This window comes from Chaetodon trifascialis, chromosome 12 (genome assembly GCF_039877785.1).
Source record: "Chaetodon trifascialis isolate fChaTrf1 chromosome 12, fChaTrf1.hap1, whole genome shotgun sequence".
NCBI lineage: Eukaryota > Metazoa > Chordata > Actinopteri > Chaetodontiformes > Chaetodontidae > Chaetodon > Chaetodon trifascialis.
The window spans coordinates 12,083,929-12,096,480 of record NC_092067.1 but is presented as its reverse complement, the minus strand read 5'-3'; the positions used below and the strand labels follow the sequence as shown (position 1 = coordinate 12,096,480).

Genomic DNA, 12,552 nt, shown 5'->3' with positions numbered 1-12,552 from the left:
ATAATGTGACCTGGCTGTCACATTTCTTACAGTATTCTCACTGGAATGCATACTCAGGAGAGGAAGGTGGAAAGTTCAAATCTCCATTTTTTTTACATGAGTCCTGCACATCATGAACTTCTTTTCTGGCTATGAGTGGTAATTTCTCATCTCAAAAAACAGTGTCTGGTAGTTACAGTCTTTCTGGTCTTTCTCTCTTACACACACACACACACACACACACACACACACACACACACACACACACACACACACACACACACACACACACACACACACACACATCAGTAATTGTGTTTTTTCTGTGGAGAACAAAGCCCTGGTTTATGCAGCAGAGAGCTGGAGAGCGTGGAGGCTTGTGCGAGGGCAGTGTTTGACACAGGCCTGATTAGATCGAGCCTGACATCAGCGTGTGGACTCTGCAGCACTGGACTTAAAAATCATCTGACAATGTGTAGAGGAGTGCTGAATGCTTGTGGTCCTACTCTGAAATCTCTCTTGAAACTACAGACACTGTATCAGGAGGTTGGTTAAACAATAGCAGACGTAGATGCGATGGTCAAATGTAAAAACCTGGAAGGTATTTTTAATAAACAATGAGAGGAATTTATATTTAACTGTTTTATTTTACATAACTACCTACAGAGAGATGAAATAACATAGGTAGCTTTAACATATTTTAGGTAATTTGATCCAGACAACAGACCAATGAGCAGGCAGGGATCAAACTCTCTGACTGTGGAATGTAACATGTAACACACACGCAGACACACACTCTCTCACAACACACACAAACAGACTTTGAAAGATACACAAATGTGAGATAGCTATGAGTGTGTGGCCTGAGTCTTAAAACCCTTCTGACATGGTGCACAGCAGCGCTGAATGCATGTGGTTTTGCTCCAAAATGTACTAATCTGTATAAATACAGATATCTGAGAGATTATTACACACACGCAGGGATCAGGAGGGATTTATGATGATGTTTCTCAAATGCAAGAAATCTGAGACATCTTTTTTAAATGACCGCTGAGAGGAAATTAACGTTTTATTTTCAATAATGAAGGAAATTATATTGGTAGCTGATAGAGGTTTCCTGATTCAGCGACACATGCTTTAAGCAAACTACCTGATGTTAATTCCAAGTGTGATATTTACTGTATATACATAAGGTGCATACACATATATATAAATGTGTGTATAAGTGCTGAGTTCAATACAATTGTTGGTTTCTTTGTAGATAAAAGAGCTTGGTCTGTACCAGCTCTATATGGAAAGTGTCCTGAGACAACTTCTGTTGTGATTTGGCGCTATACAAATAAAATTGAATTGAAAAATTGAATTGAATACACAAATATATATGTAACAGTACTGATAAATACTGTATGTTATCCCAGAGCTTAAGAATACAGCAGAACAGATCTGTCTGTGTGTCTGTGCACAACATGTGGGTGTTTCTCTGCTCTGTGAGGTCCACCATTACCCTCCTGGCTTGGGATGAAAAAGGATACAAAAAATGAACATCTGGATGCCAGGTTTGGCACACCAGAAAGGAATTTCATGTTTTTTTTTGTCTGAGAGGTACGAAGCTGAACCGAAAAGGCCGAAATAGTGGCACTGAAAGGTTTTAAATTGATAAAGATTCAGAAACGTGTCATTTCTACTATTTTTATTTGCCTGTTTGTTGCCTTTATTAAATCAGCCTTACAGAGTTGGTCATAATGCATCATTCCATATTCTTCTTCTTCTTTCACAGGACTACAGTTGCTCTGTTCTGGGCTGGATACAATGCTGCATTTGCATTCATTTAAGACACATTTCAGAGTTACTCTAATAAAAGCTCTGAGCTCATACTCAGTCTTGTATGCATACAGTGAAACTATGCAGAGAAATGCTGCCTGTCATAACTCTTATTAATGGTGAGGAACATGATTTTCCAGATTGAAGCATAACGCTTCAAGTCTGACAACCTGCGTCTCATTCTGTTGATAACTAATTCAAATCACATGCTTTGATATGGAAGATTATTTCAGTATGAATCTATGCCAAAACCCTCATAACCTTATATTTGAGGCACTTAGGTGGCACTTTGATCCAGAGCAATGTCCACATGAGCAGGCACGGATTTAGGCAAACTGCAGCCCAAACTGAACACACATCTCCACACACATGAACTCACCTTACTCTGCCATGTAGACAGGCAGCAAAACACACATTCCTTTCAGGGGCACCAAAAGGGTTTCAGCATGGCTTCCTAAGGCAACTGACTCAAGCTATCTGACCATGGAATTTAACCTATATGCTCACCACACACACACACACACACACACACACACACACACACACACACACACACACACACACACACACACACACACACACACAATCAGACTTTAAAACATGTAGAAAAGTTTGCAATAGATATTACAAAAACAAGGTGTGAGTATGCAGCCCTCTTAGCTGAATTAATGAAGAATATCCTTGACCCCACCCAGCTCCATATTTCCTTATTTAGAAGATAAAGCTGATGATATTCTATATTTTTCCCCATTGTCAAACAATCCCACGTAAACAACAGGGCATGAATATAGACTTTCATGCTTCAAAAGGCTAAATAATTTCCTAAAACAGCTGGGCATCGTAGGTTTTAACAGATGTTACCCAAACAGGAGTTTGTTGGGGACTATTTTCAGTGGCGGATTAATACACCTTTGTTGTACTTGTGTATATTTATGGAAGCAAGAGTGTATATGGGACTGACTTCAAATACACTACAGGCCATTAATGTGTGTTTAAAGGTTTCTGGACAACGCTGGTGCACAGAGAAATGAGATGTATCAGGCTTTATCTACACACACAACAGTTGAATCTATTCATTGTAGCTTTGTCTTTTCATGGGATTGGTTGAGTAAGAAAAATGTAACATCTCCAGCCTTATCCTTTAAGGACCGGTTAAAATAGAGGGACAAACAGAGGAGAGTGTTTCTAAGACATGCAATGTGCTGCAACACCAAAATCACTGTACTTTGATTTGCCATACAGTGACTCTGCTGTGTGCGTGGCCATCGTCTCAATCAATTACAAAGCCAGTGAGGAAAAAAAAAAAAAAAAAAGATCCTCTCAACATCTCCTTGTTCACTTCCTGTGAGGACAGCCTGGAGATTATATAAGAGTCAGGTGCAGAGGCAGAAGAGCAGAGATGAATGTCGTTGTATCGTCGGCGCTCATACATAGGATTGTATTTGACATCCTACAGAGGTGTGTCAGAACATCTTCCCTTTGTACCAAGATGATGATGATGATGATGATGATGATGATGATGATGATGCAGGGAAACAACTCTGCCTCTTCTTTTCAGCGTCTGGTGTCATCTGAAAGATTAATCAGCTGAAAAGAAATGCGTCGAGAGAGAGAATGACACACAATGGAAGAAAGCGTTATAACGTTTTTAAAAAGTTTTCTCATAACAATAAAGTTATTTCAATTCTGACTTGATGCAGCTATGACAGCACAACAAGCTGGAAGACTACTGCTTGCAAAGTATAGTTACAGGTTTTGACATAAAACATTTCTTCAACAGGGTAAGAAGAGGCAGTAAGAGAAGGGTCCAACTGCAGACCTCAGTTGTAGATGGAGAGCGAATGGGAAAGTAGGGTCCCCAGGTGTGAGGTGCACAAAAAAAAAGCTGTGTGTAAAAGAAAGTCTCACAAAGAGCAATATGTTCAAATAATACTGGGCAGATACATCTTGATCTTCAGTCTTATTATTAGGATATTTGTAAGGAACATATGCATGTTAACATTAAAGCAGGAAAGAATACTGAGCTTGTTTTTCACCTGATGAAAACATGATGTGAACATTAAGTCTTGAGCAGAGAAACGTGAGCGTTTCCAAATGTGGTTAAATAAATACATTGAAAGAAGCACGGCTTAGGGAGGTGAGATGCCTCTGGACACTGTTCTCTCCCCGCTGGCAGACCACAGAGCTGAGGTTTGCAGCTGGATCCTCTTGGGCAATGCAGACATTTATTGTAATTCTGTCTTTCCTCGCTGTCTCTTATTTAATGGGCGGATGTGCGAATAAAGTGCAGACAGAGTGCAGGTAGCAAAAATGTTTTTTTTGTGTTCTCTCAACAAAGTGCTCAATAAATCGTATGAAAAAAATCGGGTAAAATATATAAATAAAAATAAATACTGTGGGAAAATAAATGATTAAAACGCATTAGTGAAAGGTTATTTTTATTTCTCATTATCCTTTTTTCTATTAGTGAAATTCATCTTATTCTTCTATTAACAGACCTTTATCATTTGGTTTACATTTTTTGCCTCCTTTCAAAAAGCTTTATTTCAGCTAAACACCTGCTCCCTGCCTCTTCTGGCAAGCTTAGCTGCTACCAGATTTAGCCATTTTTCATCCAATCACCTTCGTGAAGTAGCGAGCAAAATGATAGCAGCAGGTATTTGTTTGGATATCAGTTGGCAGGCACATTTACAAAACAAGGCCGAGGTGCAGTTTATTACATTTCTCCCTTGTTCTCCTCCTTTTTGTCTATGAATGTAGGTGAGGGAGGTGTGGGTGGAAGCCAACAATAAAGACTGCTGTTTCACTGATTTCAACATAGATTCTCCACATTTTAGAAATGGGGAATTCTCTACCCACGCTGCTTCTGCACATCTGAGTCTTAATGGCCACACAGGATGTGTAGACATTATAATCCTTCATGCAAACCTTGCCATTGACAAACATGAAAATGTACCGTCTGCCATACAGTACTCACCCTCTTTGCGCAAGAAACACTTCCAGAGGCAGAAGCAGAGGGACATGACCAACAGGGCTGCCACGGTAGTGACTGAGATCAGGATGGTGAGCGCCGTCCCAACTATGACGGAGAAAGACAGACATGTTTAAAAAGCATAAAGTACAGTGTGCAAATCCTGCCCTTGCAGAAGCCAGATTTAATGTCAAGAGAAGCAAAGTGTATGTTATGTTATGTTATTTGTGTCTGTGTGTTATACAGTACAGCCTGTGCTCGCCTGGACACTGCTTCTCTTTTATGGACCATCACTGATTAGATGTTGCTTCATGGTGTTACAGTCTGATTTCTCTGATGTGTGCACTCCTGACCCATGAAACCAATGTCAACTGGACATTATCAGTAAACGATAATCACACAATATGAGCACATTTACATACTGACCGTCATTAACTGCATTACAACTAATCCAGATGCTTGTTTTAGTTAAACAGTAAATCTAATTTAACATGTTGATCTAACAGACATCTTCAGCCATGACATGACCATCACAAAGCAGATAAAGCATACATACAGACATAAACATCACTCATGTGATTGCAGGCTGAATCTACTCTCACACTGGGCACTGAACATACTGAATCTTGACATTTTTTGATCCAGCAAGCAGAAAAGTTTCGTCTCCACTGATCTCTGCTGCTTTCCTTAGCATTCTTTATGTTAGCCTGGCGTGCTAATAGGTTTCTTTTTACAAACACATTAGAAATAATGACGACGTTACACATTTTGGAGAATGCCAGGAATAATAAAGACACAATACTATCAAAATACATAATACAATACTAACTTTTCGTGTTCATGGATACAGCAATCGGTGACTCGAGCCCTTTGTGGTGCACCAAGCATTTGACGGACACGTCTTTCAGCAGCCCCGATTGGACAGTCAGCGTGCTGATGACCAAGGTGGTCCCGTCGCCCTGTGGGAGCTGTGTCGTCACCGGGGGGCCCATGGTGCGGTTATCCCTCTCCACGTTCCACACGATCTCTGCTGGGGGGCGCGACACTGAGGTGCAGTTGGCTTCGATCACACCTGGAGAGGTAGTCTTATAGCTGACCTGAGGTTTGGGCAGCACTGGGAGAAATAAACAGAAAAAGCTATGAACCAGCTTCACAAGGAGCTCATCTACTCACTTACAAGCCTGTATTTGGGACAGATTCAGTGAAATGCACATTAATTCATTCTGTCTTCTTCTCTTGTGCTGTGTCTCAGGCGTATGCAGGAAACATTAATTCATTAATTTATTCTTTAATCCAAAAATTCAGATCGTAGTTCAGTTTGATTTTGTATATTCTCAAAGAATCTTGGGGTAAATTGCGGAGACGGTACCTGGGAATAACCTTGGAGCCTTTGGATCAACTGTGGCATGTGAATTCCTGCACACTTAAGATCCATAAGTAAATCTCTGGCTGTTTTCAATTCTCTGTTCTCGGGGCTGAGCGAGGAATGTAATACACTGGAACCCAGAACATTTTTGTTGGCGAGAATACGTTCAGCCACAGATATTTGGCCCTCACAGTTTGAGCGTCTTCTCGGAGTTCTAGGTGGTGAACTTCACCCACTATCGGTCTGGATTGTATCAGATTTCAGGGTGCGTCAAACCATGACAGGAAAAATTGTTCTGTGACAATCCAAACCATAATGCCAACATTTTCTCCATAGCATCCCCATCACTTTATGCCAGATTTGTAATACTGTGCACGACTGTGATGTCATATAAAGGCCATATAAATGTGACGGTGTTAAACACTTTTACACAATTTAATGTTATTGTTAAATGAACGTTAATGTGAATGTTAGCCTCAAACAGATAAAGTTTTTCAGTTACACAAACATAGGCATTTTTGTGGTATTTCTACCTTACATGAGTCTCATCGTTACTTTATGGTTGAGAGGAATATATTGAACTTTATGCTCCACTGACTAAAGAGCTTTATTTACAAATTGCTTTACACGACCAGCTCATAAATTACAATGCATTTTTATAGCAGTACACAGCAAAGAAAGATGCTAAATTTAGTTGAATCTTGATCAGCAAATTATATATTAATATAGTAATTTTGATCCTGCACATTTTACTTAACAAGATGCAGTGTGACTCTTGACTAGTGGAACAATTTAATCATTTAATTAAAACTATTATCATTACTATATAATAACAGAAACTCACAGTGGACATTTTTCCTGCACAATGAGATACTATTACTTACTTAGTTTTATTTTATTTATGTTATTTTCTTGTTTATATGTACTTCAAGTGATATTTGAATTGAGGACTTTTAGCTGGAATGGAGTTTTTTTTTCGCACTGTTGCATTGCCTATTTATACTTTAACCAGCAGCAGGTGATTCTTTTGACCTCTTGGGGCAGCGGAAACACAACGCTAATATGGCGAAGTTGTCAGCGAGCAGTTGCTTATTTACACATCCAGCATACAAAGAGCAACATTATCATTTGGAGTTGTGTTTGTGTCCACATGATGAGCGCAAGTCCGATGTTTGCTCTCTGTTAGCTCTGTTTTTGGTGGAGCTAAAGGGTCCATAGTTGCTAAATGCTCCACTATTATGAAGAATCTTTGTTACTTCTTACTTCTGTTTTTGTTTTTTTATCATGTTGTGAGATCCTGTGAATTCATATGCTTTAGCTATCACTGTTTGTGGAGTGTGAGAGTGGGAGTGAAGGAGGGGGCATCACATCATGTAGAGTGGGATGGGGGGGTGGAAGACTGGTGGCAGCAATAAACAGCAAAAAAAATCATGAATGCTAATTGTGCCTCACTGCTCGAAACACCTACTGTACTGTACAGTTCGATTTCAAACAAAAGCACATCTGTTCGTTGAGATAAGTGTGAGAGAAAGGGAACGGGAGAAAAGTGGGAAAGCAAATGAGCAAAAGGAGAGAGGGACAAAGCACAGAGGGAATCACTGTCTGCTGCAAACACTGACACAGTCATGCATCAGGACCTCACTCCCTGCCTCCATCATTCTTTCGAACGCTCCATTCTTTACATGGACACACTGTTCTGTGTTTGTGTGTTCACAAATTAGCCAGCAGCTCAGCCTTGATGTATCATGAAAACATTCAGGAGCCACAGTCAGGAAGAAAAGCTCAACATTCCTGTCTCGATCGCAGGGGTACCTGATCCAGTTTTCCCAGCTCCAACATCTACTGTAGGACATGTTCACTCACAACTGCAGCTCTGCAAAAATGTGCACTTGTTCAACTCTACTCTACTCTACTACTTATTTTTCAAAAGAAAAAATGAAACTGTCACAACAATAGTAGAATAGGCAACAAATACTATACAGTTATCTGGCTGATATTTCTGCAGCCTGGCTGCGGGTCGGCCTGCTGGTTTAAGGCTTTGTGGAATAACAAACAAATGTCAATTTGATGGATTGCCATGAAATTTGGTCCAGACATGTATGGTCTCCAAACAGCCTGAGTCGTATTTTGACGGTAAAAGATGGGTTTGGGTTTTTTTTCTCCTTCAGGAACAGATATTAGGCTTCAGTAGTCTGCGTTGGCTAAACCAGGTGGGTGTCTTCCAAAGACCTTTTTTCATACAAAATTCCCTCTTTGTGTTTCCACAGACTGTTTCCTTGCTGATCCATGGCAGGGGGATATGTCGTGGTAGTCACATGCATAAAACATGAGAAAACACCAGCAGTAAATGTACATGTGACTGCTTGGAGGACTAGATTTCCGCTAGCTCAGACACCAATGACACATATTACCGTCAACTGAAATCAGGAGGAGTTTGAAATTTGGGGAATTCTTGTCCGATTTTATCACCTGAGTGCAGAGCCAGGAGAGCTGTTTCCTCCTGTTTTCAGTCTTTATGCTAAGCTAAGATAACCGCTGCTGGTGGTAGTCTCATATACACTGTACAGACTTGACTTATGTACAGACTTATGTCCTTTTACTCTATGCAAGGAAGCGAAAAAGGGCATTTGCCAAAATGTCAAACTAGTCTTTAAAGAAAGCATTTTTGCACAGAGCAAGCACAATGAATTTTTGAGTTTCGCTTGCAATGATCCTTTCACAGCCAGTATGAACAGGAGGATTGCAGTGACAAGTGAGGCTGACAGCATACATTAAGGCATGTGAGCATTGTATTTTATTCTATTGTGAGAAATATGTTGTCTTGAAAAATATGAACTTGTCCTTTAATCCAGCCGTATTTCCTATGTTTCATGATGCTACAGAAACACTGACTAATAAATAATATATTGTACAGTAACCTCCTCTTCCCAGGTGGAGCTCACATTTTCTTCACTCATTTTGTTTGTGCGTGGGCCAGACTACAATGTCACGAACAACACTCAGCAATAATGGCTGGTTGGGAAAATGATGTTTACCATAGGTGGAGAGGCAAACTGTGGAGCTCTTCTGCCCATCAGGATGTGTGGTGTACAGGCAGGTGTAGCAGCCCTCGTCCTGGATGGCGACAGGCTGGATGGTGAGCTGGCTGTCGGACAGGGAGGCACTTAGCCAGACTCTCCCCTGGTACGGTGGCTCTATCATGGGGTCACTCCGCTTTGCAAAGGAGGCCACCTCTGTGGCCTGTCCTTCTGCAGAAGTGTGTCTCCATGTGATCTGCTGCACTTTCTCAGGCAAGCCGTAGGAGCACGACAGGGAGGCCTTCTTGCCGCTCACTGCTGTCTTGTTGCTGTCGACGGTGACTTGTGCTGGGAGGAAAAAGAGCCCACCAAAAGATAAGAAAAAGAAAATGGAGGGAGAGACAGTGAAAAACAGAACAATATTCAGAAATATGAGGCACCCAAACAGAAACCAGTCACTGGAATCTGCAACAGCTGTTTCTGGTTAGAAAAGTAAGCCCTTCCTTCTCCCACTGCTCCACAGCTCTTTATTAACATGACTGGCTGAGCCTCAACAGGCTCATCAACTTGTGCTCAGAGGTTACGGACGTCTCTATTCACATATTTTCAGTAAATCCCCACAGCAGATTAATATTCAAGTTGTAGGGTGGAGTAGCTGTCCCTGGAGTCTACTAGAGAAATGGTTTTGTTTAATCTTAACGGGTGGGTGCAAAGGGCAGGCATCCAAAATCAGTTATGCCACATTCACCAAATATTGTTTAAACCATAATTATGAGCAGAAGAGCGGGATATCAAGTTAAAAGAACCAGAGAGGCGTCAAATGCACCACTGCTGGCAATTATCAAAATAAAAAACTTAACAGTAATACAACAGATTCAGCTAATTTAAAGTTGGTTTCTATCCAGCTTAGCTGAACTGCTACTGATGCATAAACCGACATGAGATGGCAATTCAGGCCTTTTAACTGGTGTGGCTACCCTAACCCTCCTCCCACTCTGCCGACATTGTGCTAATGCAACATCGAGCAATGGTCTGAAGTGGAGGCTTCTCCCACCTGGTCCATTCATAACTGTGTCACAACAGCAGAGTCATTTCCTGGATAAAAAACAAATTTTTCATCTTAATCTCTCCTGTCAGGGTTCAACATATGTCAGAGACCCACATCTTTGTTATTTTTGCTTTATTGCTTTATTTCTAGCTCTCTCCTCGCAGGCCAGCATGTCATTATAGGACGTGGCACCTCCTATATCCAGACAGATGTGTTCTTTGTTTTTTACATCACAAATCACATTATAAGGCTGTAGAGTGGATATGATTATAGTATATCTTTAGAGTTTATGCCTTTGTTGGAGGGAAATGAGGGATCACTATCCATTAAAACTGAATGTATGTGTGCATCACACTGCATGAAGCTGAACTACACCCACCAGAGTGATGCTATGGACTCTCAGGGTTGGAGAAATTGTACTCATGTCCAAACTGTTAAAAACTGGCTGCCCTTGCTCATGAAATCAAAGCTGCTGTCCTTAAATGGTCTTACTCACAGATAACAGTGAGGCAGGTCTGTCCCTGCTTCGAACCGGATGGATGCATGTCAAAGATGCAGGTGTAGCAGCCTTCGTCACGGAAGCCCACCCTGCGAATGGTGATAGCCGAGGTGTCCTTTGGGGAGGAGGCAAGCTCCACATGCTGCTGTCCACTCACGCTGTCTTTTTGGCCGGGCTGGTAGGTCAGCAGGGTCTGGTTCTGGACATCCAGCCAACGCACCTGCCTCAGAGACTCACCTCGCTCCCTCAAAACACTGCAAGTCAGCGTGAAGGGCTTCTGCACTGGAGCTTCCAGACGCTCTGGTGCTGTTACCCTTCCTGAAACATCCCGCCAATGAAAAATACAAATATTTATAATTTGGTGTGACGTGAGTTCTTGATTTGAAATTTTTCGTCTCTTTTCAGCATGGCACACTCACCCTGCAGTCTTGCCACCATCAGTAGGAATAAACACACCTGCAGACCTTTCTTGATCATCTTCTTCACTGCACATTTAACAGGGAGGAGGAAGAGCAGTACTGAGATGTGGAAAATTTTCAAGTTATCGCAGTCAGCCCAACATGAGCTTCAGCTTTCCTATCATTTACACAGCTGCAGAATTAACAGTGACACAGTCGTAAAGGTAATTTATCTTGAATCCCAGAGCCAAATCAGCTCCTGTGGCCATTAGATGCTATCCAACACCTTTAAACTATTCAGTGGGATGCAATGCAAGATAATTTCCTCCTGTGCTACTGTGTAACATCCACTGTGTAGAGATTTCCAGGTCAAATAGAAGTTTTCAGTAGGTTTAAAAGTTATCAGAGCTCATCAAAACAACTGAACAGATTTTTTTCTGCCACATCACTGACTAAACACATTATACATTCAATTCAAGTCTAATACATCTACTTGCAATGAACTTCATAAATAAACGCAAACATATTAAAGCCAACACACCAAAGACTGACAGCAATCATACATGTAACAGTTTTGGATCAAAGGAGATAATGTTAATCAAGATCTGTGGTTGATCGAGAGAACGGAATTATTTGTCACACATCTTCTATTTCCTCTTTTCTATTTCTGTGTTACATAAATTATACATCCTTGAGACTGAGACACTCACCTCTACTTGTCCCAATGCAAAAGGTTAAAGTCAACAGCTGAACGTGTTCTACCTCTGCAACATCTTGCCTGTCCTTATGCCCCAGCCGTCCTTTGAAACATCACTCCAGAACAAGCAAGAGACTAATTTTACTCATCCGAGTGTTTTCTATTCCGTGCAGCACCAGCACAATGAACACCAGCCAGCGGCAGCGCCGAACTCCACTTGACTGCATGTGGATGAGGTATGGAGCGCAGGCAAAGCCGCAGCACAGAGCTGGACTCACAGCGCCCTCTAGTGTCACTGACTGTTTCTGCTCCTTTAAAAGTTGCGGTTGTTCTGTGGAAGCAGCCCTCTCAGCCTTGCCCTGTTACATTATTTGCAAATGTTAGAAACACACAAAACACTTCTAAGATGGCTCAAAGCTATCAAAGTATAAAACACAATGAAGTGAAAATAAATAGCAGCTCAACAAAATAAGATAAGACTGAGAAGCTCTGATGATGTGCTCTGATGAAGTCTGAGCGACGCAGTGTGCGTGCTCATCTGTAATGAGGCATCATAAGCTGTGTGTGTGTGTGTGTGTGTGTGTGTGTGTGTGTGTGTGTGTGTGTGTGTGTGTGTGTGTGTGTGTGTGTGTGTGTGTGTGTGTGTGTGTGTGTGTGTGAGAGAGAGAGAGAGAGAGAGAGAGAGAGCGAGAGCGAGAGAGACCTGTTTGAAAAGATTTCTGTCAACATAATGTGAAATTGCAGGACAATTTGGTT

At 41.4% G+C, this 12,552-nt stretch overlaps 1 protein-coding gene across 3 annotated transcripts; it reads right to left on the bottom strand.

Moving 5' to 3' along the window:
* Positions 1-560: 560 nt before the first annotated feature.
* On the bottom strand, positions 561-12,018 carry LOC139340800 (OX-2 membrane glycoprotein). Of its 3 annotated transcripts, none has more exons than XM_070976794.1 (7): positions 11,810-12,018; positions 11,121-11,186; positions 10,699-11,019; positions 9,173-9,502; positions 5,601-5,885; positions 4,778-4,879; positions 561-3,387 (listed from the first exon to the last, which is right to left on the bottom strand). In XM_070976794.1, exons 2-7 carry the CDS (start codon positions 11,176-11,178, stop codon positions 3,380-3,382), a joined length of 1,104 nt encoding a protein of 367 aa, XP_070832895.1. In that variant the 5' UTR covers positions 11,179-11,186; positions 11,810-12,018; the 3' UTR covers positions 561-3,379. The 3 variants fall into 3 exon arrangements, with proteins under 3 accessions (XP_070832895.1, XP_070832896.1, XP_070832897.1); XM_070976795.1 differs by having other exon boundaries at positions 1,656-3,387; positions 11,121-11,292; positions 11,810-11,986; XM_070976796.1 differs by having other exon boundaries at positions 1,656-3,387; positions 11,121-11,277; positions 11,810-11,986.
* Positions 12,019-12,552: the final 534 nt, after the last annotated feature.